Source organism: Trichophyton benhamiae (genome assembly GCF_000151125.1).
Source record: "Trichophyton benhamiae CBS 112371 chromosome Unknown contig00269.3, whole genome shotgun sequence".
Classification (NCBI taxonomy): domain Eukaryota; kingdom Fungi; phylum Ascomycota; class Eurotiomycetes; order Onygenales; family Arthrodermataceae; genus Trichophyton; species Trichophyton benhamiae.
Genome location: NW_003315092.1, coordinates 1 through 25,335, shown reverse-complemented (window position 1 = coordinate 25,335; position 25,335 = coordinate 1). Strand labels below are relative to the sequence as shown.

At 48.4% G+C, this 25,335-nt stretch overlaps 1 protein-coding gene across 1 annotated transcript; it reads left to right on the top strand.

Moving 5' to 3' along the window:
* Window positions 1-368: 368 nt before the first annotated feature.
* On the top strand, window positions 369-24,783 carry ARB_01698 (nonribosomal peptide synthase Pes1; the record flags this gene model as incomplete). Its single annotated transcript, XM_003011897.1, has 11 exons — window positions 369-875; window positions 959-1,375; window positions 1,495-1,797; window positions 1,897-9,796; window positions 9,853-11,087; window positions 11,143-12,211; window positions 12,278-14,071; window positions 14,226-19,133; window positions 19,187-19,563; window positions 19,619-21,982; window positions 22,045-24,783. 11 exons carry the CDS (start codon window positions 369-371, stop codon window positions 24,781-24,783), a joined length of 23,613 nt encoding a protein of 7,870 aa, XP_003011943.1.
* Between the last annotated feature and the right edge of the window lie 552 nt (window positions 24,784-25,335).

Here is a 25,335-nt window from a genome sequence, read left to right as displayed (position 1 = left end):
GACGACGAGAGCAAGCACATAATTATTTGCTGAAACAAAACAAAAAAGCTCTCTCTACGGTCAGTGTATCATAATCAAACTGTTAAACTAATCTTCCCCTCTCCCTAGGATCCTACCATCACTCACCGCAGTCTCATTATATCCTGAGAATAGACTTACCTTGAGTTTCACAGCTATAGATTAATTCTGCTCCTGTCGTTCCTGCATCGCCGCAAAATACCTGAGGCTCCTCTGTATTAGCTTGACTAGTAAGTGCGATGAGCACCTCCGTAAATGCATGAAATTCAAGATGCAATACTGAGATCACAATACCTAGATTTTATTTTCATCACAAACATACCCCGAGACGGCCACCATATATCGCTACAATGCCATCACCTCGAGACAGCTCGGCCCATTGGGAGTCTCATCTCACTGATGTGGCTCCGTGCCATTTCCCTCGACTTGGAGCTTCTCCTTCCGGGCCAAAAAGGCCGATGACAATCAAAGTGGCCTTGGACCAAACCCAGGCTCTAAAGGAGCTCTGCGAATCGAATACCGCTACGCTGCCAGCAGCCCTTCGCGCTGCATGGAGCTTGGTTCTGCGCTGTTATACCGGTGCCGAAGATGTTTGCTTCGGATACCAGGATACGACCACTACAGCTGTTTTGCCGGTAGCACGGCTGGCTGTTGAAGACGACACTGAGATGTCGCGGTTGATCGAGACTGCACTGATTGAGTACGAGAACAGCCTACCGTTCCACGGCGATGTTCCTTCCAGCGCGAATGGACCCGTGGGACATCGCCTCTACAACACCATTCTATCCTTCCGTAGTGCTGCCAAGGTTGGAACTGCACCTCCCTCACGGGCCGCCAACATGGCTCTACCGGAAGATGTAAGTAGCTTCTATTCATGCCGTCTGGTAGTTCTTGCAATTGTGGTTGAGGCGACCCTTGTTAACGTTATGGTGTTCTTCAGTGTCGCATACGAATCATGACCAAGCTCATGAGTGGAAGAATGAGCATCTTCCTTGAATGGTGGAGTGTCGACATGACCATGGAACAGGCAATGGGAGTTGCGTCGACTGTCGCGAAAGCTTTTAACACCGTCACTACCTCTCCATCTCTCTCGGTTGGCGCTTTCGACCCGCTTACGCCTCTTCACCTCAAGCAAATCATGAGATGGAACGATTATCCTCTGAAGACCGTCAACCGCTGTATTCATGAAGTTATCCATGATGCAGCCATCCGCCTGCCGGACGATGAAGCTATTTGCGCTTGGGACGGAAGCCTTTCGTTCAAAGAGCTAGATCATCTTACTTCACGGCTCTCGCACAAGTTAGTGGAATTGGGCGTTGGGCCGGAAGTCAGGGTTCCTCTTTGCTTTGACAAGTCGGTATGTACACTTTTCTTTCTTTCTTTTTTTCTCTTGTTTGGTTTTGTTCCTGGTTTATTGGTAAATTGCAAATAAACCGCCGCTGCCTACCGCACGCTAACAAACTGTCTGTCCCATAGAAATGGAATGTGGTTTCAATGATTGCTGTTATGAAAGCCGGTGGAGCTTTTGTCCCCTTTGATCCTTCGCATCCGATACCGCGATTGCAAGGCCTAGTCAAAGCGCTCGACGCATCGCTGCTCCTCTGCTCCGCTCACCATTCACAGCACCTTGCCACTGTCGCAGAGACAATCCTGCCTGTCGACGATGCATTGGTTAAGGAGTTGCCGTCGGGCCCTGACGCTATCCGCTTCACTAGCCGCGCCAAGCCCAATAACGCCGCTTATGTTATCTTCACTTCGGGCTCCACCGGAGAACCAAAGGTCAGTGTTGCGCAAACTATTCTGAATGGTCACGTAGTTTCCGAGACAGATGTGACAGTTGAGATGACAGATGTGATCGAATGCTGACATGGAGTTCAGGGCACACTATTGGAGCATGTTGCCTTTTGTTCGAGCGCCGCTGCTCACTGCGTTCCCCTTCATGTCGACGAGGGGTCTCGAAATTTGCAATTTGCGGCACACACTTTCGACGCTAGCTTGGTCGAGATCCTCACCCCCTTAATGCAAGGGGCGTGTGTCTGCATCCCTAGCGAGGAGGCACGACTGAATAACATCGTGCAAGCGATAAACGACATGCGCGTCACTGTCGCGACGCTAACACCTTCTTTTGTGGGCTTTATCGAGCCGGATGATGTTCCCTGTCTGGAGTATCTCGTCCTCGCTGGCGAGGCTATGTCCCAGAGTCATATCGACACCTGGTCAAAGATTAACCTCATTAACGGCTTTGGCCCTACAGAGACGGGTGTTGCCTGCGCTGTGAACTCGAAGGTGACTTCAACAACCGATCCAAAGGATATCGGTTTCCCTGTTGGTGGACATGCTTGGGTTGTTAACCCCGAAGATCACGATCGGCTTGTTCCCCCTGGATGTGTTGGAGAGCTACTAGTTGAGGGACCCACTTTAGCCAGGGGCTACATCAACAATCCCCAGAAAACTACAGATGCGTTCATTTACGACCCCGTTTGGGCTCGTACAAGCGAAACCGGAGGCAAACCACGGCGATTCTACAAGACTGGCGATCTGGTTCGGTATAATTCGCCTGAAGGTTCTTTTAACTATGTCGGTCGAAAGGATACCCAGGTCAAATTCCACGGCCAACGAGTTGAGTTGGGCGAAATCGAGCATAAACTTAACCTCGCACCAAATGTGAAGCATGGCCTGGTGCTGCTCCCAAAGACCGGCAACTGTAAAGGCAAATTGGTCGCTATTCTCTCGTTCTCCGACCATGTCACGGAGAAGTTTTCCAATGACCCAAAGTCGCTTCGACTTATTGAGACAAAGAAGAGAGATGAGTATGTTGACATGGTTCGTGAGACCATGGCTGGCCAGCTGCCATCTTACATGGTTCCCTCCATCTGGGTCTGCATGGAGTCTCTTCCTCGGCTACCTTCAGCAAAGCTCGATCGAAAAGCGGTCGCAAAGTGGATAGATACCATGACCGAAGAGGTCTACCATGAAGTATCCGGAGCGCAGCAAGTGGAAGCTGGTAGCAGCGAGATGTCCAAGCCAGCCAATGCAGCTGAGGCTGCGATCCAGCTTGCTTGGAGCCGCATCCTGAACATTCCACTAAACCGCATCAGCTTGGAGCAGAGCTTTCTTAGCCTTGGCGGTGACTCCATTACCGCCATGACATGTATGGGCCAGTGCAAAAAGGCAGGACTTGGCTTTACTGTCCAAGAGATATTGCGGAGCAAGTCTATCCGTGCGTTGGCTCCCTGTGCAAAGGAAGTCAAGCGAGCAGTTGATCTCAAGGAAGAGATTGATGTTGACTTTGAACTTCAGCCTATCCAGCAGTTCCACTTTACCGTCAGAAATGATGAAATGGGACACTTCAACCAGAGTTTCTTCCTCAAATTGGCGAGGAGAACTAGCGAGAAGTCCCTCAAACACGCTGTTGATACACTTGTTGAGCGACATTCTATGTTGCGGTCTCGTTTTAGACAGTCTGGACCTAATGGTGTATGGAGGCAATATATCACTAACGACTATAAGGCTTCGTGCCGGTTCAGAGTTCACAACGTTCAAACAAAGAAGGATGCTGAGCCCGCAATTGCTGATAGCCAGGCCTCTCTCAGTGCTACCAAGGGACCTCTATTCGCTGTTGACTTGTTTGATGTGAATTCTGACCATCAACTTCTATTTATGACAGGTCACCATTTAGTCATTGATCTGGTTTCATGGCGTGTGATCCTAGAAGATCTCGAGGAGCTTCTTGTTAACCCTACCAATCCTTCTCTTAACGACAAATCAATTCCCTTTCAAACATGGGCTAAACTTCAGACAGAACATTGCCGGGATCTCAGTCTTTCGCATGTTCTACCAAATGATAATATACCCCGTGCTAACTTCGCCTACTGGGGCACTGATGTCAAAGCTAATACTTACGGCGCTTCTGCTGCTGAAGGATTTGAAATTGATGCTGCCACAACCTCTTTTCTTCTCACAGACTGCCATAACGGGCTTCGCACAGAGCCTGTTGACCTCTTCGTGTCTGTTCTTATACACTCCTTTACCCAGGTTTTCACCGATCGTGAGCCCCCTGCCATATTCAATGAGGGCCACGGCCGTGAAATATGGGATGAATCAATCGATATCGCCAGAACAATTGGGTGGTTCACCACTGTTTACCCGATCTTTGTTCCTAACTCTACATCTAAAGGCCTGGTAGACATTACGAAACATGTCAAGGACATTCGCCGTGCAGTTCCTGGCAATGGCCGACCATATTTTGCCACCCGTTGGTTGACTGAAAAAGGCCGTGAAGCTTGGAGCCATCACGCCCCGATGGAGTTGTCATTTAACTACCTTGGCCAGTACCAGCAGCTTGAACGAGAAGGCGCTCTTCTCAATCCCGTCGATGAGTTAGCTGGTGAAGCCAAGGAAGCTGGTGGCATCGCCGATTATGGTATTGGCACCCCTCGATTTGGTCTTTTCGAGATATCTGCGGTTATTGCTGCAGGTAAACTCAGGTTCTCCTTTACATTCAACCGACACATGAAGCACCAGAACCTCATTCGACAGTGGATTGCCCACTGTAAGGGCTCCCTGCAAAACGCCTCAAAGTTATTCATGGGACTGCCCTTCACGCCTACACTTAGCGACTATCCACTCTTAGCATTGAACTATGACACTCTAGAGGCTATGATCACTGAAAAGCTTCCACTCGTCGGGGCCAAGAATGTGCAGGATATCGAAGATGCTTATCCCTGCTCTCCTATGCAGCAAGGCCTTCTCCTTAGTCGCAGCAAAGATGGCGCCTTCTATGCAGTCAATGGTACTTATGAAGTGAAACCAAAGCCTGGTACCAATGTTAGTGCCGAAAAGCTTGCGGCTGCCTGGGAACTGATTGTGCGGCGTCATCCTTGCCTCCGGACTGTTTTCATTGAAGGTCTAAGCAGTGATGGTCTTTATGACCAGGTTGTGCTGAGACAATCACGCTTTGGTCCTTCACGACTTCGCTGTGCGAAGGAGTCTGAGGTTCTTTCAACTTTCAACGGCCAAGGATTTATGCAATATACTGATCATACCCCTGCCAATCGGTTCACCATATGTGAGACCTCAAATGGAAAGGTATTCTGTCGGTTGGAACTGAGCCATGCCGTCATGGATGGCGCATCAATGTCTATCATTTTCGATGACCTATGTCGTGCTTATGCTGGGGAACTCAAAGACGAGACCGGCCCCCTTTTTAGTGCCTATGTTGCCTACTTACAGACACAGTCATTGGATCAAGGTCTTTCATTTTGGAAGCCTTATCTTGATGGACTTGACCCCTGCCATTTCCCTGTTCTGAATGATGGTGTCACTGTTAAGAAGGAACTTCATAACATTAAACTTGAGTTTAAGGAACTAGCTACTCTCCAGAAGTTCTGTGACGCCCAGGGGCTTACCTTGCCAAACGCCATCCACACTGCCTGGGCTTTGACACTTCGGGCATTTGTAGGAACCGAAGATACCTGCTTTGGCTATCTCTCCTCAGGGCGTGACGCACCAGTTGAGGGTGCAGATTCTGCCGTGGGGCCGTTCATTAATATGCTCGTTTGCCGGGTCAAGATGCCCGGAGATGCAACGCTCCTGAGTGTTCTAGAACAAGTCCAAAAGGACTATATGGACAGTTTGCCTCACAAGCATACCTCTTTGGCAGAAGTCCAACATGCACTGAAACTATCCGATACTTCACTTTTTAATACTTGTGTTTCTTACCGCAAACTTCCTCCAAATAAGAACAGGAAGCCAGCAATAGCCTTCGAGGAGTTTGCCCCGACACACGACCCTGATGAGTACCCAATCTCTATCAACATTGAGGCTTCAGATGAGGTCGTCGCAATCGACCTTGACTATTGGACGGATTCAGTTTGTGACAAACAGGCCAAAAATGTTGCTTCTTCATTTTTCCGTTGTCTAGAGAATATCACTCACAGTTCTCACCTTGAGATTTCCAAATTGGACAACCTTAGCAACCTGGATTATGAGACGATTTGGAAGTGGAATAGTCGCATTCCATTGACAATTCCCGACTGTGTTCACTATGTAATTGCCAAACAAACAGCCCAACGACCCGACGCCCCAGCTATTTGTGGATTTGACGCCAGTTATACTTACAAGGAACTTGATGAAGTCTCTACCCGTTTAGCTTCATACCTTGTTGCTCTAGGCGTCACCCCGGAAACCTTTGTGCCGACGTGCTTTGACAAATCTGCTTACACTGTTGTATCTATGCTGGCCGTTCTGAAGGCTGGTGGTGCCTGTGTTCCTCTTGATGCCACCCACCCTATGCCTGCACTGGAAACCAGGGTAGTTGACACTGAGGCGCAAATCGTCGTTGCATCTGCTGCCAGAGCTGCTATGTTTGATGATATGGTCCCATATGTCGTTGCAGTTGATGCAGAATTTCTCGAACAGCTGCCTGACTATGGCGAGGACAATGGTATCCCTGCTGAGCCATGCAATCCTGCATTCGTTATATTTACCTCTGGAAGTACCGGAAAGCCAAAGGGTGTGGTGCTTGAGCACAGTGCAATGGTTACTAGCGCTGAAGCTCACGGGTCTGCTCTGGGTGTCGGCCCCGATACAAGATTCCTCCAATTCGCCACTTATACTTTCGACAACAGTCTTGAGGAGATGTTCACCACTCTCATGCGTGGTGGATGTGTCTGTGTTCCTTCAGAAGATGATCGTTTCAATGATCTAGCTGGTGCCATTGATAGGCTTGATGCTAACTTCATGGACCTGACACCTACAGTTGCCACTTTCCTGAAACCGGCTGATGTACCTAAGATTAAGGCTATGGCTGTTGGTGGTGAAGCTTTAACTAAGAAAGCCCAGGAAATTTGGGGAGGTTCAATTCCCATGCACAATCAATACGGTCCCTCGGAATGCTCCATTAACTGCGCCCATAACGGCGATGCTGGCACCGTCGAAGATGTCTCTAATATCGGCCGCAGTGTCGGAAGTGTTTCCTGGGTTGTTGACCCAACGGATCACAACAAGCTTGTTCCGGTCGGCTGTGTGGGTGAATTGTGTGTAGAAGGCCCAATCGTTGCTCGTGGCTATCTTAACGACGAGGAGAAAACGGCGAAATCTTTCGTTATAGACCCTGCTTGGGCCGCTCGTGACCCCAACCCTCGCGAGTTCCCTACCCGACGCATGTATAAAACTGGTGACCTTGTTCGCTATAATAGTGACGGGACAATGGCATTCCTTGGTAGGAAAGATACCCAGGTTAAGTTCAATGGGCAGCGAATTGAACTTGGTGAAATTGAGTACCATGTCAAGGAAAATCTTCCAGAGGATGCCCAGTCCGCAGTACAGCTTGTCGTTCTCGGTGGTGCTAAGTCACTCGCTGCCTTCATTTATCTCCAGACATCTGCTGATGCTGATACCAATCAGACAATCCTCCCAATGACCCCTTCAATCCAGTCATTGGCCAAAGAGCTGGAAGCCGCTGTGACAAAATCGCTACCTGCCTACATGGTACCTTCAAGCTATATTCCAGTTGCGAGAATGCCAATGACCTCTTCAGGAAAACTGGACCGACGTACCTTGACTATCTGGGTCAAGGAGCTGTCAGATGATGTTGCAATCACATATAGACTGGGCGGTGTAGGTGGACGAGCCCCTGAAACGGAAGCGGAGAAAATCTTACAGGGGCTTTGGGCATCCGTCTTGTCAAAGCCTGCCACCTCCATTGGTGCTGATGACAGCTTCTTCCGCCATGGAGGTGACTCAATCGGAGCTATGAAATTAGTTTCAGCGGCTAGAGCCAAGGGAGTCACTCTCAGTGTCGCTAAGATCTTTTCTTCTCCAAAGCTCTGTGATATGGCCAGTACCTGCTCAATCTCTTCTAACAGATCTCTCGGAGCCGACCCTATCACAAAGGAGCCTGTGAAGCGTTTTGAACTTCTTCCACCTAGCATCTCCATAAATGTCCTCATAGATGAAGTCTCTTCAATCTGCAATGTTGATGCTTCCAGAATCCAAGATATGTACCCATGCACTTCACTGCAAGGTGGACTTGTTGCGCTTTCCAGCAAAACTCCTGGTTCCTATGTCGCTCAAACTACCTTCAAGCTACCCGCAGACATTGATTTTGACAAGTTCAGAGCATCCTGGCAAGCTGTAGCTGATTCAGAGGTTGTTCTGCGTACTAGGGTTGTTTTCACGGATTTGCTTGGATTCTTGCAAGTTGTTGTTAATGAGCCCATTGAGTGGAACTCTGTTGCTCATTTAAACGACATCAAAGACGAAAACCGTCACCTTCCTGGTCGTGACGGTGGCCCCCTTGTGAAATACACCATCGTTGGAGAAGGGGCCTCCACTCCATACTTCGTCTGGACCGCACACCACGCATTGTATGATGGTTGGAGTATCCCCACGCTTCTTGAAAGAGTGGCCTATTGCTACAAGAACTCACAGTCTCCCAGCACAGGCGCTGAAGCCTCCTTCCCAGATTTCATTAAGTACCTGGCAACTATTGATAAAAAGGCGTCTGATGACTTCTGGATTTCTAAGTTAGAAGATCCAAAGGCGACGCCTTTCCCTGCGCTCCCATCCACTTCATATACGGTCCAGGCTACAAGCAAGTGCACTCATTCTGCTGAAGTTTCGAAGTCCCCCTCAAGAGAAACCACTGTCGCTTCCATTATTCGCGCTGCCTGGGGTCTCACGATGGCATTCTATACCTCCTGCGATGATGTTATATTTGGTGAAATTCTTACCGGGCGTGATGCCCCAGTTCCTGGTATTGAGGATATGATTGGGCCCACCCTTACCTCCATCCCTTCGAGAATTCAGGTAAATCGTGAGCAAACAGTCTCCGAATATTTACACGATGTCCAGAAGCAGTTGGCAGAAACCATGGCCTATCAATTTGCAGGCTTGTCTCAGATTAAACGACTTGGAGACGATGCTTCGACCTCCTGCGAATTCCAGAATGCTATTGCCATTACACAAGATGCGGATGAAAGCGCTTTTGGATTTTGGCAGATGATAAGCTCTGGAACCACTGGAAACAACTTTTATACATACCCCCTTAATCTTTCATGCACTTTGCGTCAATCTAACAGGATTGATATCGAGGCTTACTACGATCAGGCTGTTATTTCTTCTTGGCAGGTAGAGAGACTGCTGCGACAGTTTGATACCATTCTCCGCAATTTATCCCTAGGCGAGAATGCCCAAAAGAAGGTCGGAGAGATTGAACTGGTTAGCCCTGATGAAGTGAAGGAGCTTGAAGCTATCAACAAGAACGGTGCAAAATTCATTGAGCGATGCATTCATGAGCTTATTCAAGAGCAGGCAAAACTACGGCCGCAAGCAGAGGCTATCTGCTCCTGGGACGGATCGTTCACCTATAGGGAGCTTGACAATCTGTCAACTGCCCTCGCACATCACCTCATTGAGTTAGGTGTAGGGTCAAACCCTGAGGTTTTTGTCCCTATTTGCTTCGAGAAGTCAGCATTCGCAATCATTTCGATGCTGGCAATTTTTAAAGCTGGCGGAGCGTTCGTCACTATCGATCCTGAGCACCCAATTTCCCGACTCCAAGGCATTATCGCTGATGTTGAGGCATTCCTTATTCTTTGTTCGCCAAAGCACCAAGAACTGTGTGATTCTATTGCACCCCAAGCACTGGCAATCGATCTTGAGATGCTTCAGCAACTGCCAAAGCGTCATCAGCCAACTCCTAAGGTCCCTGCCAGCAACGCGGCCTATATAATCTTTACGTCTGGGACCACAGGAACACCCAAAGGGACTTTAAGTAAGTCTTTCATGTAACCAATTCTAGTAGCTTTGATATGTCTAACAGGTATATAGTTGAACATTCCGCATACTGCTCCTCCGCTGCTGCCCACGCACCGGCGTTGGGAATTACAGCAGAGTCCCGCACTCTTCAATTTGCATCGTATACTTTTGATGCTTGCTGCCCTGAGATCCTAACAACTCTTATTGTTGGTGGGTGCGTTTGCGTTCCAAGCGACTGGGAACGACTTAACGATATCAGCAACTATATCCGGGACAAACTCGTGTCAAATGCCACCTTAACCCCATCCTTCGTCCAACTGATGAATCCAGACGACGTTCCAAACCTGAAATACCTTGCACTTGTTGGAGAGGCCATGTCATCTGCACATGTAGCAAATTGGGCTGGCAGATTGAATTTACTAAATGGATACGGGCCCAGTGAATGCTCAGTTTCAGCGGTCATCAATAGTAAGATGGACGTTAATAGCAATCACAAAAACATTGGCCGCCCACTCGACCGGTGCTGGATTGTTGACCCTGTTAACCATGATAGGCTGGTGCCAATTGGAGCCGTTGGAGAGCTATTGATAGAAGGTGCTACTCTTTCAAGAGGCTACCTCAAAAGAGATGATAAGACGAAGGAGGTGTTTATTCAAAATCCAAAATGGGCAAAGCAAAATAATGGTGCCGCACGGAGAATGTATAAGACTGGTGACCTTGTTAAGTACGATCCGAATGGCTCTATGAATCTCGTTTTCATGGGCCGTAAAGATACCCAAGCTAAAGTTCGCGGTCAACGGCTGGAACTTGACGAAGTTGAGCATCACCTTGGTGCCGATAATCTCATCCAGCACGCCCTCGTGGCAGTTCCGTCGAAGGGTTTCGCTGCTAAGAAACTCACGGCTGCAGTAACATTCCATAGCCTAACTTCCTCCGTGGATGCTGCTACTCCTCTGCAGGTCATCAACTCCGAAAGGGCTATACAAATGGCATCAGAAGCTCGTGAGCGACTGCGAAAGAGGCTTCCTGGCTACATGGTTCCTTCTAAATGGGTTGTTTTCCACAAACTACCGTTGATGTCTTCCGGAAAACTCAACAGGAGACAGATCGTTACATTTATGGAGAAAATGGAGGACAGCCCAGAAGCTACTCCCACAACCACCTCTGACTCTCCTGATACCCATTCAGCCAAAGTGGTCCAAACCGCTCCTCAAATTGATATTCGTGAAAACCTCTGGAAGGTCTGGAGTCAGATACTCAACTTACCAGTGGAAGAAGCCGATATGAACTCCTCATTTCTTCATTTGGTATGTATATTTCTCTTGAAACTCGCAGTAAGGAGTTATACTAACTCAATATTAGGGCGGTGACAGTATTTCCGCCATGCAAGTCATGGCCAGGTGCCGCTCTCAGGGTATTACTGCAAGTGTGCAGGATATCATGCAGAGTAAATCAATTACGGACTTAGCTACTCGGGTTAAGGTGACAAAATCGCTTGCGAGCGCACCTGTGAAAGAAATAAAAACAGTTGAGAACGGAAAGCCGTTTAGGCTTTCTCCCATCCAGCAGGTGTACCTTGACAATGCTGGAGACAATTGGAGGCAATTTAACCAAAGCGTTCTGCTGAAGGTTACCAAGAGGAAAAGTACTGATGTTATTTCCCGGGCTATCGACCAGCTGATAAGTCTTCACCCCATGCTACATGCTCGATTCCAGAAAAATATGAATGGAGAGTGGCGTCAGCACATCAGCAGTGACTTGAAGGGATCGCTCAGATTGCGAACTCATTCTGATGCACGGCGAGGCCAGATGGGTTCTTTGATTGAACAGGGCCAGAAGGCTTTAGACATTGAAAATGGACCCCTAGTTGCGGTTGACATCTTCTCTCTGCCTGGGTCTGAGACTCAGATCTCGATAGCAATTCATCACCTTGTCATTGATGTGGTCTCATGGAGAATTGTCCTCCAAGACCTCGAAGACCTACTCAGTGGTAAATCGGTTGCTCGACAAGACCTGACCTTCCAATCCTGGTGCGAATTGCAGATACAAAATGCTCAAGAAGCCAGTGTTAAAGATGTCATTCCTGCAACTGCTGTCCCACCAGCAGACCTTACTTACTGGGGGATGACTGGAAAGTCCAACACCTTTGGTGAAGTTCTAACCGATGAATTCAAATTAGACCAATTAACCACGACCCGCATTCTCGACGCTTGCCAGAGACAACTTGGGGCTGATCTGATTGATGTTCTTCTTGCCACTATTCTTCTCTCCTTCCGTCAAGAATTTACTGATCGTCGCGTGCCACCTGCGGTCTTTAACGAAGGCCATGGTAGAGAGCCTTGGGACTCCAGCTGTGACCCATCATCTATAGTTGGATGGTTCACTACCATGAGTCCTGTATACCTTCCAGCTGATGCTGACACTGATTCTAGTAAGCCTTGATATCATTTGTTATATGTAGTCCTCCATTGTACTGGCTCTAACCATATTTGCATAGACTATTCGTTTATCGATACCATTCGATGGGTTCAGGACTTCCGATCCAGGACTCCTGGGAAGGGCAGGCCATATTTTGCTTGCCGCCAGCTGACCGAAGCCGGGAAAGAAGCATTTGGAAGCCACTGGCCGATGGAAATTGCTTTCAATTACTTAGGACAGATGCAAGCAAACAGCCAGACGGAGTCTCTCCTGGAACCGGTTGACGGAGCGGGTGGGCAATCAGTCAATTCCCTTTCCGATATTGGCTCCAATGTCCCTCGTTTCGCGCTTATTGAAATATCGACGGTTATAGAACAAGGCATTTTGAAATTGTCCTTCACTTACAATAAGAATATGCATCGACAACAAGGCATTCAAGGTTGGTTCTCAAAGTGCCAAACTCTGCTTGAGAGTACTTACCAGTCGTCACAAATGCAATCCTTCACACATGCCCAATTCCCACGTTTACCCCTGGCTTTTGGCAGTTCAAGGAAAATTTCCGAAGAGCTTCCTTCCCTGGGCGTTCAATCTATGAACGATATCGAGGATGCCTATATGATTTCCCCAATGCAACGTGGCATCCTTATCAGTCAGCTGAAGGACCCCGAGAAATATGCATATCATTCCGTTTTTGAGGTGAAATCAAATAAGAGAGGCCACCGTATCAACCTTGAGCTATTGGAAGCAGCCTGGCAGGCCGTCGTTCGCCGCCATAGTGCTCTCCGAACTGTATTCATTGACAGTGTCTCTGGCAACAATCTGATGGACCAAGTGGTTTTGAAGGAGTTCCGCGCACGAACCCTTCTGCGAGAGCCTTCGAGTGAAGACTACAAGGCTGCTATTGAGAACCTTGAGCCGTTGGATTACACTGAGAAGCAACCACCACATCGTATGACGCTCTGTCAAACGCCTAGTGGACGAGTTGTCTGTAAACTCGAGATCAGCCATGCAGTCTCCGACGGCTCTTCGATGATGAATATGCTGAGCGATTTGTCCGCTGCATATGCCTCCACTTCAGACTTGGGTACCGCAATGCTGTACAGCGACTTCATTGCCCATCTCCAATTAACCTCAAAGGAAGCTGGTGTTGCATACTGGAAAACATACCTTAGTGGCCTTGAACCATGTACACTGCCTTCTCTGGCTCCAGTTCCACCACCAAAGGAGAGAACAGTAGGGGAATATGTTATGAAGCTCCCCATAGGATCTGAGCTGCAATCCTTCTGTAAGCAGGAAGGGCTTACTCAGTCGAATGTCCTTCAGCTGGTTTGGGGACTTGTACTCCGCGCCTATACCGGCTCCGATGAAGTTTGCTTTGGATACGTCGCTTCCGGACGTGATCTACCAATAGACGGGATTTATGAAGCTGTTGGTGCTTTCATTAACATGCTGATATGCCGCCTAAACTTGACGGACAACTCTGTTCTCATTGATACTCTCCAAAAGACCCAATCTGATTATATGCAGAGTATCAGCTACCAAAACTGCTCTCTAGCAGAGGTGCAGCATGAACTAGGCTTAGGAGACACTGCTTTGTTTAACACTGTCTTTACATTCCAGAAGCGACCAAGCTCTGATGATACAGAAGACACACCCCTTTCGTTTGAGTCGATTGGGGCCACTGATCCTAACGAGTTTAACATGTCCATCAACATTGCCGCCATAGACTCCGATCTTGAAATTGATTTTGGTTATTGGTCAGATACTGTATCTGATGCCCATGCTGAGAACATTGCCAATACATTCAAACAAATCCTTAGTGACATTATTGAAAATGGCGTTGATAGACCGCTTGGAGATGTTAACCACTTCGGTGAGCATAGCTACCAGCAAGTTCGTTCCTGGAATGCCCAGAGCCCCAAGGTGGTTGACAAGTGTGTCCATGAAATCATCGAGGAGCAAGCCATGCTCCGACCACCGTTCGGCTCTTGCGATCTGTGCATGGGATGCAACTTTTACTTATTCAGAACTGGATGTTGCCGCATCTCGTGTCGCTGCACAGCTGATGAATCTTGGAGTTGGCCCCGACGTTTATGTACCTTTGTGTTTTGAGAAATCCGCGTGGGCAATTGTGGCCCAGTATGGTATTCTCAAGGCTGGCGGTGCCTTTGTTTCACTTGATCCTTCTCATCCGGAACAGCGATTGGCGAACCTGATAGAAGATGTTGGTGCTGACGTCGTTTTATGCTCTTCACGTCTTCACGATAAAATTAGAAAGATTGCTAAGAAGGCAGTTGTCTTGGACTCAAAGACGGTTCAACAATTCCCAAAGCAGCCTTCACAGCAACCAGATAACTACCCGGACCCATCCAATGCTGCGTATATTATCTTTACCTCTGGAACCACAGGTAAACCAAAGGGAACCGTTATCGAGCATGCTGCTATTTGTACTGGATCAGATGCTCATGGCAAAGCTCTTTTGATGGACAGCTCTAGTCGTGTCCTACAATTTGCATCTTACACCTTTGATGCCAGTGTCACTGAGATACTTACTGCGCTCCAAGTTGGTGCAACCATATACGTTCCCAGCGATGAGGAGCGAATGAACGACCTGCAGGATGTTATTGCAAAGGGTAAAGTGAATTGGACACTTCTAACCCCTTCAGTGCTTAGCACCTTGAAACCCCAAAAGGTCCCGACCTTGAAAACTATTGTTACTGGTGGTGAAGCTATGTCGGAAAAGGCCATTAAGGAATGGGTTGGGGGCCCAGCGGTAGTCAACGCCTATGGCCCGACAGAGGCTTCAGTCGTGGCATCGGCCAGCTTGAAGGTCAACAAAGCGGGTGTTTCAGTGGACCAGAATCGATCTAACATCGGAACAGCCTGCGGATGTCGAACCTGGGTCGTTGATCCTCGCAATATCAACCGCCTAATGCCCGTGGGTGCTGTTGGTGAACTCCTTATTGAAGGCCGTACAGTCGCACGAGGCTATATCAATAATCCTGAGAAGACGAGCGAGGTCTTCATCAGCAACCCAGCCTTCTCCAGGGAGCGCCGCTTCCGAAGCCTCTTCTCTCAAAGACACCGCATGTACCGTTCAGGTGATCTTGTTCGATACAACCCTGACGGTACGATCAACTACATCTCACGCAAGGACACCCAAATCAAGCTCAACGGCCAACGAATCGAGCTTGGTGAAATTGAATACCACTGCAAAGTGAATCTGCCCGACCAAACACAAGCTGGAGTTGATCTGATAGTTCCATCAGACAGAGCTAAGAAGACTCTTGCAGTTTTCTTCAGCGTTCCATCTGCCCGTAGCCAGCCGTCAACGCTCACCAACACTGATGGTTCTCCCGCTGATGAACTGCTTTTGCCTATGAACGATGCTATTAGAACAATTGCAAAGACTCTCGAGACCAAGCTCGGTACCGCAATTCCAACATACATGGTTCCACACCTCTTCATCCCCATGACGAAGCTTCCTTGGTCTGCAGCTGGCAAGTTGGACAGAAATCGCCTTCGAAATATCACTCAGGCACTATCCAAAGAGTCTATCAAATCCTTCCGCCTTACTGGTGTTGCTGGGAAGCGTAATGTTTCTTCTACCGGGCTCGAGGGTAAGCTCCAATCTCTTTGGGAGAGTGTTTTGGATCTCCCTAAGGGATCTGTTGGTACTGGTGACAGTTTCTTCCGTCTTGGAGGTGACTCGCTAGCTGCCATGCAGCTTTCAGGATCAGCTCGTTCTTCCGGAATCTCTCTTACATTTGCGAATATTTTCAAGCACCCTATCCTCGCTGACATGGCATCGGCATGTGTTGTGCTAAAAGGGGCTCCGTCGATGGAAGTACGCCCCTTCAGCCTGCTTAGGACCAACGAATCTATTGACGCAATCAAGACAGAAGTTTCCCAGCTTTGCCGTATCAGCACCGACCTAGTGCATGATATCTACCCCTGCAGTTCTCTCCAGGAAGGCCTCATTGCTCTGTCGTTGAAGCAGCCGGGCGCTTATGTTGCTCATAACGTATTCAAACTCTCCCCTTCTCTCAACCTTGACCATTTCAAGGCTGCCTGGCAGAAGGCTGTTGATGATTTGACGACCCTCCGCACTCGCATCGTTCATACAGCTTCATCAAACTTCCTACAGGTAGTTCTCAAGCACGAAGCCATTTCCTGGCACTCTGCCCAGAGCTTGGAGGAGCTTTCTGGTGAAGCTGCCTCTGTTCCTCCATTCAATGGTGGTAGCCTGACCAAATACGCTATTGTCCAGACTCCTCGCTGTCGATACTTTACCTGGTCCATCCACCATGCCCTATATGATGGGTGGAGCTTGCCCCTTATTCTCCAGCGGGTCGAATCCATCTACCGAGGACAAACTCCAGAGGCACCAAAGAGCTCATATGCAGACGTCATCAGCTACCTTTCAACAACTGATGAGGACAGTACTAAACAGTTCTGGACAGCTAAGCTTTCAGACATATCTTGCTCCAAATTCCCGCCTCTGCCACCGACTAATGATCAGTCAGAAACCAGGACGCTTTCCCGTCACATTGCAACATCGTCAGTAGGAGGTGTCACATTGCCGACCATCATTCGTGCGGCTTGGACACTGGTTTTGGCTAGCCACACTGCCTCTAACGATGTGTGTTTCGGTGAAATATCGACAGGCCGCAATATCAACGTTCCTGGAATTGCCGATATTGTCGGCCCAACCCTTACCACTATCCCCACCAGAATCCAAGTCAACCCTCAGGCAACGGTTGCAAATTTTTTGCAAGAGGTGCAACAAGACTCTGCAGATGTCGTTCCACACCAGCATGCCGGTCTCCAATATATCAGAAGGTTGAACGGCGATGCGTCTGAAGCCTGTGATTTCCAAAATCTCCTTGTTATCCAAACCGCCCAAGGAGAGGGTCAGGAAGATCTCTGGGAAATTCAAGCGAATGGAGACGTAAATAACTTCTTCACCTATCCGCTTGTTATCGAATGCCAACTATCGAAGAAGGATGTCGGGGTCACGATATACCACAAGGAGGGTATCATCAGCGCCTGGACCGTCGAGCGGATCCTGGACCAGTTCAGCTATGTCATGGACCAGCTGTTCAAGAAGGCACCCGCCACCAAACTCAGCGAAGTTGAAGTTCTCTGTCCCGAAGACAAGGAAACAATCAAATGGTGGAATCGACGCAAGCCAGTGCAAGTTAATGAGTGCGCCCACGATATATTCAATCGACTGGCGGATACGCAGGGAGACAAGCTGGCCGTGGTTGATTTTGAACGACAGCTAACCTATCGCGAACTCAAAGATCTTTCTCTGCGATTTGCTAAACTTCTTTCGGGACACGGCGTTGGCCCCGAGGTTTTCGTTCCTATTTGTGTTGATCGGTCTGCTTGGACCATAGTCGCGATGATGGCTGTGATAATGGCTGGAGGTGCATATGTGCCGTTGGACCCCTTGCACCCTAGCTCCAGACACCAGGAGATTGTCCAGGAGAGCGGTGCGAGATTGGCTATTTGCTCACCCGGGTATCTTGATCGCTTCTCGGCCTTTGTGGACACTGCTCTAGTGATCGATGAAGCCACTGCCATGTCTCTCCCGAGTGTGCACTCGCTCCCATCAAGGGCAAAACCACACAACAGTGCCTATGCCATCTTCACTTCAGGTAGCACCGGAAAGGCAAAAGGAATCGTTATCGAACATCGTGCCTTTGCCAGCGCCTCAGCTTCCATGAGCGCCAACATGTGTATGCATCCAGATTCCCGAGTGTTCCAGTTCGCATCCGTTTCCTTCGATGCCTCAGTTCTGGAAATCCTTACTACTCTTACTATTGGTGCCTGCATCTGCATACCTAGCGAAAAGGAGCGCCTAGCAGATATTCCCGGCGCCATTTCCAGAATGAACGTTACCTGGACATTTTTGACACCGTCGGTTGCCAATGTCGTTGACCCTGATGCTACTCCATCGCTGAAAACCCTTGTCTGCGGAGGTGAAGCCATGTCCCGCGAGGTCATCGCTAGATGGGCGGATAAGGTCCAATTGATGAACGGCTACGGACCAACTGAGACGACCATTATTGCAGTCACCAATACAAAGACCTCATACGAAAAGTCCAGCCTCTCCATTGGTCATCCACTCCCATCGTCACTAGGCTGGGTCCTTGATCCAAGAGATCACAACAAGCTGGCTCCATTGGGCGCCATAGGAGAGCTGGCACTTGAAGGCCCTGTTTTGGCCCGTGAGTACCTTAATTCCCCTGATAAAACAGCTGAAGGCTTCCCAGAGAATCCAGCATGGGCTGCCGAGTTCCCAGTAGCCTCTCAAGTAACCAGACGGATTCATAAAACTGGTGATCTCGTCAGATATACATCCCAAGGTGCCCTGGAATACTTCGGACGCAAGGATCATCAGGTCAAGGTGAACGGTCAGCGGTTAGAGCTCGGCGAAATCCAAAGTCGCCTCGACTCAAATACTGAGGTCCGACATGCCCTGGTTTTGATGCCAAAGGCTGGCCCTTGCAAGAAGAAGCTTCTTGCCATACTTTCTTTGGAAGGTTTGGGCTCCAGTCGGGAGTTGTCGACCGGAAACCTCGAGCTATTCGAAGAGAAATTTTTGGTCGATAAAGCAAATGCAAAGATTGATAAAATCAAGGATGATCTTTCAAATCAATTGCCATCATTCATGGTTCCGCAGCTCTGGATACCGGTTAAAGCCATTCCTCTGCTTGTTTCAGGAAAGCTGGACCGCAAGCTGGCTCTAAAATGGCTTGAGAACCTGGACCAGGAAACATTCAACCGAATCAATCCAGCCCCAGAAGAGGAGGAAGACAGCCCAGGTCAATCGACCGGGACGACGGAACTCTTGCGCAGGATCTGGGCAAGCGTACTCAATATCGACATTAAGGATGTCAAATTGAACAAATCTTTCATGAGCCTTGGTAAGCCACTAGTAATACTTGACCTTCCAAAATCACATCTAACTCTCGTATAGGAGGTGATAGTATCACCGCTATGGGTGTCATGTCCCGATGTCGCAAAAAAAATATTGAGCTGTCTCTTCATGATGTCTTGCGTAGCAAGTCGGTTGTTCACCTTGCCAACTGCGTCGGACATAAGGTGTCCGGCCCTCAGAAGGAGGAGGTTGTAGACGAGCTATTCGACTTGTCTCCTGTCCAACAGTTGTATTTCCGATCGTCTCAGTCCCAGGATGGAGACTCCCGGTTCAACCAGAGCTTCACTCTCCGAATTACCAAGCCGACGGACGCTCGCACGGTAAAGCTTGCCATTGAAGCCATAGTTAATAAGCACTCAATGCTCCGAGCCAGGTTCGTGCGTGATGGAAACAGCTGGCGCCAGAAGATCACCAAGGTATGCTCCAACAACCCCTACATTTGTGCAGGTGGTGTAGTTAACAGCTTCTTAGGATACCAATGCCTCTTTCCGCTGCCGAGCTCATGATAACGCAAGGAAATATGATATTCCTCGTATTATCAAAGACGCGCAGATGTGCCTAGACATTGAACAGGGCCCAATACTGGCTGCTGAACTACTCAACACACAGAATGGAGAACAGTTTATTTTTATGGCTGCCCACCACGTTTGCGTCGACATGGTGTCCTGGCGTATCATCCTCCAGGATCTAGAGGAGTTTATAGGAACCCAATCTCTCGACACTGACAAGCCACTCTCATTCCAGTCATGGTGCTCAGCTCAAACCTCCCATTTGAAGGCTCACAACACCAGCTCACTTCTTCCGTTTGATGTGAAGCCTTCAAACCTCTCATACTGGGGAATGGAAGGTAGACAAAACACCTATCATGATGCCGAATACGAAACTTTCCAGCTAGATAAGGCTACTTCCAGCCTTGCCTTGGGCGATAGCCACAAAGCGTTCCAGACGGAGCCAATAGATCTATTCCTTACTGCGATCGCCCACTCATTTGCGAGGGTATTCCAAGATCGAGAGGTCCCTACGCTATACAATGAAGGCCATGGTCGTGATTCATGGCAAGGAGGTCCGGACCTATCCAGGACTGTTGGCTGGTTCACCAGCATTTGCCCGGCAACTATACCGGTGGATATGCGTAAGTTTCCCCTATTAGGGAGTCACTTTCTTGAAGGAAACTTTACTAAATTTGTGAAATTAGAAAACGGAAAGGATGATGTATTGGATACCCTCAAGCGTGCCAAAGATATTAGACGCCAGATCCCAGACAACGGACGACTCTACTTTGCCAACAGGTATTCAACAATGCATGCTTCTCAGCATGATGATACTTTCCCTATGGAAATCGTAGTCAACTACCTTGGTCGCATGCAACAGCTTGAACGTGATGACTCTCTTTTGCAGCAGGCAGACCTAATTACGGATGAGGATGAGGCAAAGAGCACTGGTGACATGGGCCCAAGAACTATTCGGTTTGCCCTGTTCGAGATATCCGCTATCGTGCTCCAGGATCAAATCCGCTTCACATTCATGTTTAACAAGAATATGAGACAGGTACAGCGCATCCGTCGATGGATCTCAGAGTGTAAGCAAACTCTACGTGAGACTGTTGATGCCATGAGCCATAGTGCCCCAGAACCAACCCTCAGCGATTATCCTCTTTTGCCGATATCATACGAAGCGCTTCAGAAACTCTCCAAGTCGGCCTTCCCAAGAGCTGGCGTTTCTAGCCGTGATCAGGTCGAGGATATCTACCCATGTTCTCCTATCCAAGAAGGTATCCTGTTAAGTCAGCTGAGAGACCCTGACAGCTACGTCTTCCACACCAGCTTCGAGGTTACCTCTGCAAAGGGGTCGAAGAGGATTGACGCACAGAAACTCGGCCGAGCCTGGCAAAAAGTTGTTGACCGTCATGCTGCGCTACGTACGGTTTTCATTGACAGCCCGTGCCGAGGGGTTACCTTCTGCCAGCTGGTTGTTAAGGAAGTTAACAGTGGCGCTATCCACATCTCATCTGACAGTTCAAACGCAATGGATAAGATGAAGACAATCAGGCTAAAAGATAATAATGGCAAGAAACGCCCACAGCTACCCCATCAGATTACCATTTGCTCGAAGTCTGATGGTGGCGTCATAATCAAGATGGAAATCAATCATGCAGTTATTGATGGAGGTTCCGTATCTATCTTGATGGCAGACTTAGCTGCCGCGTACGAGGACCGACTTCCAACCGGCCAAGGCCCGCTGTACAGCGACTACATTCGATTCATTCGAAGCCAATCGACAGTCGGTGAAATCAAATTCTGGAAAAATTATCTTGGAGGTCTGAAGCCATGTCATCTCCCACGACTCAGCTCCTTCTCGGGCACACAGAAACAGTTGCGTACAACCTTTGTCAAGTTTGAACGTTACCCAGAACTTCAAACTATGTGTGAGCAGAAGAAGGTCACTATGTCCAATGTTATGCACGCCGCTTGGGCGGTCGTCCTACGGGCATATGTTGGGTCAGACGATGTGTGCTTCGGGTATCTATCCGCCGGCCGTGACGCCCCTGTCAATGGTATTCAGGAGACAATTGGAGCATTCATCAACATGCTCTGTTGCCGTGTTGTCTTCTCCCCAGGAGCATCATTCCATGAAATTTTCCGCAAGGTGCAGGAAGATTATCTTGACAGCTTGCCATATCAGAGATGTTCCCTTGCCGAAGTTCAACATGAACTAGGACTTGCAGGCAAGCCTTTGTATAATACAGCCATCTCTTCCCAGAATCATGCAAAATCCAGTGATGCTGTTGAAGAAGGCATCCTCTTCGAGCCTTTGGGTGGACATGATCCAAGTGAGGTAGGTTGTCTCTTTGGTCTTCCAAATTTCTTATCTATTTATAATAACTAACTGAATTATAGTATGCTATAACCGTCAACGTTGAGACTGCTAAGGGTGATGAAGGTGTCCTTCTCCGATACTGGGACAATATGATTAGCGAGGCTGAAGCTCAGAAGATGGCCGCAAGCATGGCCCATGTATTAACATCTTTCATCACTCGCCCTGAGCAGCTCGTTTCCGAGTATGACCCAACGAAGACGACAGGTTCAATACTGCGCGAGGAGCTTCCCCAACGTACCCGAGAAGAACCAAAGCAGGCCGAACTTGAGTCCAATCTTGCTCAAATGTCTACCGGGAACCTTAGCACGGAACAATTGCTTAACAACAATGCCGAATTACGAAAGATTGTTGATTCCTGCGTCCAAGATATACTACAGAAAATGGCCAAATCAGGACAGCTTGCCACCAAGAGTGCTGATGAGATTTTGCTGAATAATTCCCGTCGAGACATTGGCGACAACAACAAAGTCGTGAGCACTGAACAAACCCTTCATTCCGAGTCCATCAAGGGCATGGAACCCGAAACTGCCACCCCCTCTGAAGCCTGGGAGCAATCAGACTACAACCCCAAGACTGACACAGACCGGACATCAATGGCAGCCCATATTAACAAGAGAGGAAGGTCAGCTCACATTGAGAAGAAGCTCCTGGTACTCTGGAGCTCCATGTTAGAAATGGATGAAGATTCAATTTCAGGAGAAGACAGCTTCTTCGAGTTAGGAGGCGACAGTCTCACGGCCATGAGACTTGTAGGAGCTGCACGAGATGAAGGCCTGTCACTCACAGTAGCCGATGTGTTCCGAAACCCTGTATTCGAGGATATGGTTGCTGTGATTCGTGTGGCTAGCATGATGAACACCTACGTTGATGATGCTGATATGGATGACTTCAATGCCCAAAGCCAGGCAATTCGATCAGCAGCCACGAGTGAACTCTACCAGAGATTCTCTCTAGTTAAGGCTCCCAACATCGATGCCTTCCTTCAGAACAACATTATTCCGAAGGTCGGTGTCTTCAAGGGAGGTATGGTAGATGTCCTCCCTGTGACCGATTTCCAGGCCCTTGCCATCACTGGCTCTCTCCTAGAATCGAGATGGATGCTCAACTACTTTTATCTTGATGGACACGGAGTCTTGGATCTTCGACGGCTCAAGAGAAGCTTTATTCGCCTTGTCCACTCGGTTGATATCCTCCGTACGGTGTTCTTGCCCAGTGGTGACCGCTTCCTCCAGGTCGTTCTACGCAAAATGCGCCCTGATTTCTTCGTCTATGAAACCGAGTCCAACCTTGATGAGTTTGTCGCAATGTTGCAGCAGCGAGATCGTGAGCAAGGCCCTCGCCTTGGTGAAGCGTTTGTTAACTTCACTGTGGTCAAAGAAAAAGATAGCAACCATCACCGCATCATTATGAGATTATCCCATGCTCAATATGATGGAGTCTGCATATCAAAGATCTTTAGCGCAATTCAAGCTGGCTATGACGATGAACCGCTTCCTGTGATGTCTTCGTTTGCCAGTTATGTTCGGTCTTCTGCCTCCACCATAACATCGGATCACTATCAGCACTGGAAGACGCTCCTCAAAGGCTCCAAGATGACAGAAATCGTCCGACGAGAGGGACCGAACTACCGACGATCAGCAGGTGCCACTAGTCAACTAAAACAAACGGTCCTACTGCCTGCCATCGCTCACGGAAATATTACCACCGCTACAGTGATCAAGGCAGCGTGGGCAATGGTACTAGCACAACTTTCAGGAAGTCCCGACGTCGTATTTGGTCACACAATCAGCGGTCGTAATACCACGGTTCCCGGAGTCGAGAGTACAGTCGGTCCCTGTCTTAACATCATCCCCGTCAGAGTACAGTTCAACGAACGATGGACAGCACTTGACCTCCTGCGTTTTGTTCAGGACCAGCAAGTCCGCAACATGTCATACGAAGCTCTTGGATTCCGTGAGATTACCAAGCATTGCACAGAATGGCCAGACTGGACCAACTTCACCACAGTTGTCCAGCATCAATTTGCTAGTGTCACTGGTGAGATGACTCTGGGAAGAAACACTTACACCATGGGAGCAGTTGGAACCGAGGAAGACTTTTCTGATTTCTCCGTTGTATCAAGCCTACAAGAGGGTGATAAATGTGAGATAGCACTTGGCTTCTCACTCAACAGCTCAATCACTCCCATTTTCGCCCAAAAGGTCCTAAACATGCTTTGCAATACCATCTCCAACTTCATGGCAGACACAAGCATGGTCTTGCTTTCTCCTCAGCAGATAGCAAAGATGCCACCCCAGACTATCGACGAAACCCAAAAGCCATATGACAGCTATTTCCTTTCCTCACAGCTGCAAGACCTTACCCAGGCTGAAATTTTAGTTCTTTCCGATATTCTCAGCCGAGCCTGGCGTCAAGTCCTGGGAGAAGAGAACACAACAAGCTTGAACCTTGAATCTTCCTTCTTTGATCTCAACGGTGATATAATGGGCCTCGCACAGGTGGCCTGGCTGCTTGAGCAAGAGGGATTCACAGTGCGTGTGGAAGACCTTATTGATCACCCCACTATGCTGGGACAGATGGCTACCTTATGTTCTCAGCGGTCAATGGAGAAAGAAAAGGCTATCGAGGCATCGTCGTCTCAGAATTCAATCGAGGATGACTATGACTCTGTGCCGAATGCCAAGGTAGAAAAGAATTCTTGGTTCAAGGCCCTGGGCATGGCCAGACGAATGGTTCGACGAAATACCCGTCCTTCTTAAGCACTGCACTGATTCTAAATTGATATATCCTCCTGGCATTCAGACACAGGGGCTGCTTGCATATACTGTGGTTTCTTATGTTCTTGTGATAATTAGCGATCTTGTACATGTTTCTTTCTGTTTACTTTGTCCATTTATTCTAACTAAATAGTCATGTTATTTTGTCCAGCGTTTGAAGCGATGAAGTTTGTATAGTTTGGATATCTTTCTCTATGCCTAATAGAATTTCCTTTACTGAGTTTACAACATCCTACGACCTATGATACCAACCGTTTGTTGCCATATGTGTTTTCAAAGTAGGAACACTGATACCTAGAGTAGTTACTCTCGAGGAAAGGAATAGTTACAGGTAAAGGCACACACATAGCTATTGAATGCAAAAAGCGGCGGAATGTATTACTTGAACCCCTAACCACGATATCTACAAAGGCTACCAAATTGCCCTCTATATTGAAACGTTCAAAGTTGACGGCAAATAGCTGTCACGTGTGGAGTAACTACTATATCGGATAAAGTATATTTTGCGATACTACTATCTTCTATAGCCTAATA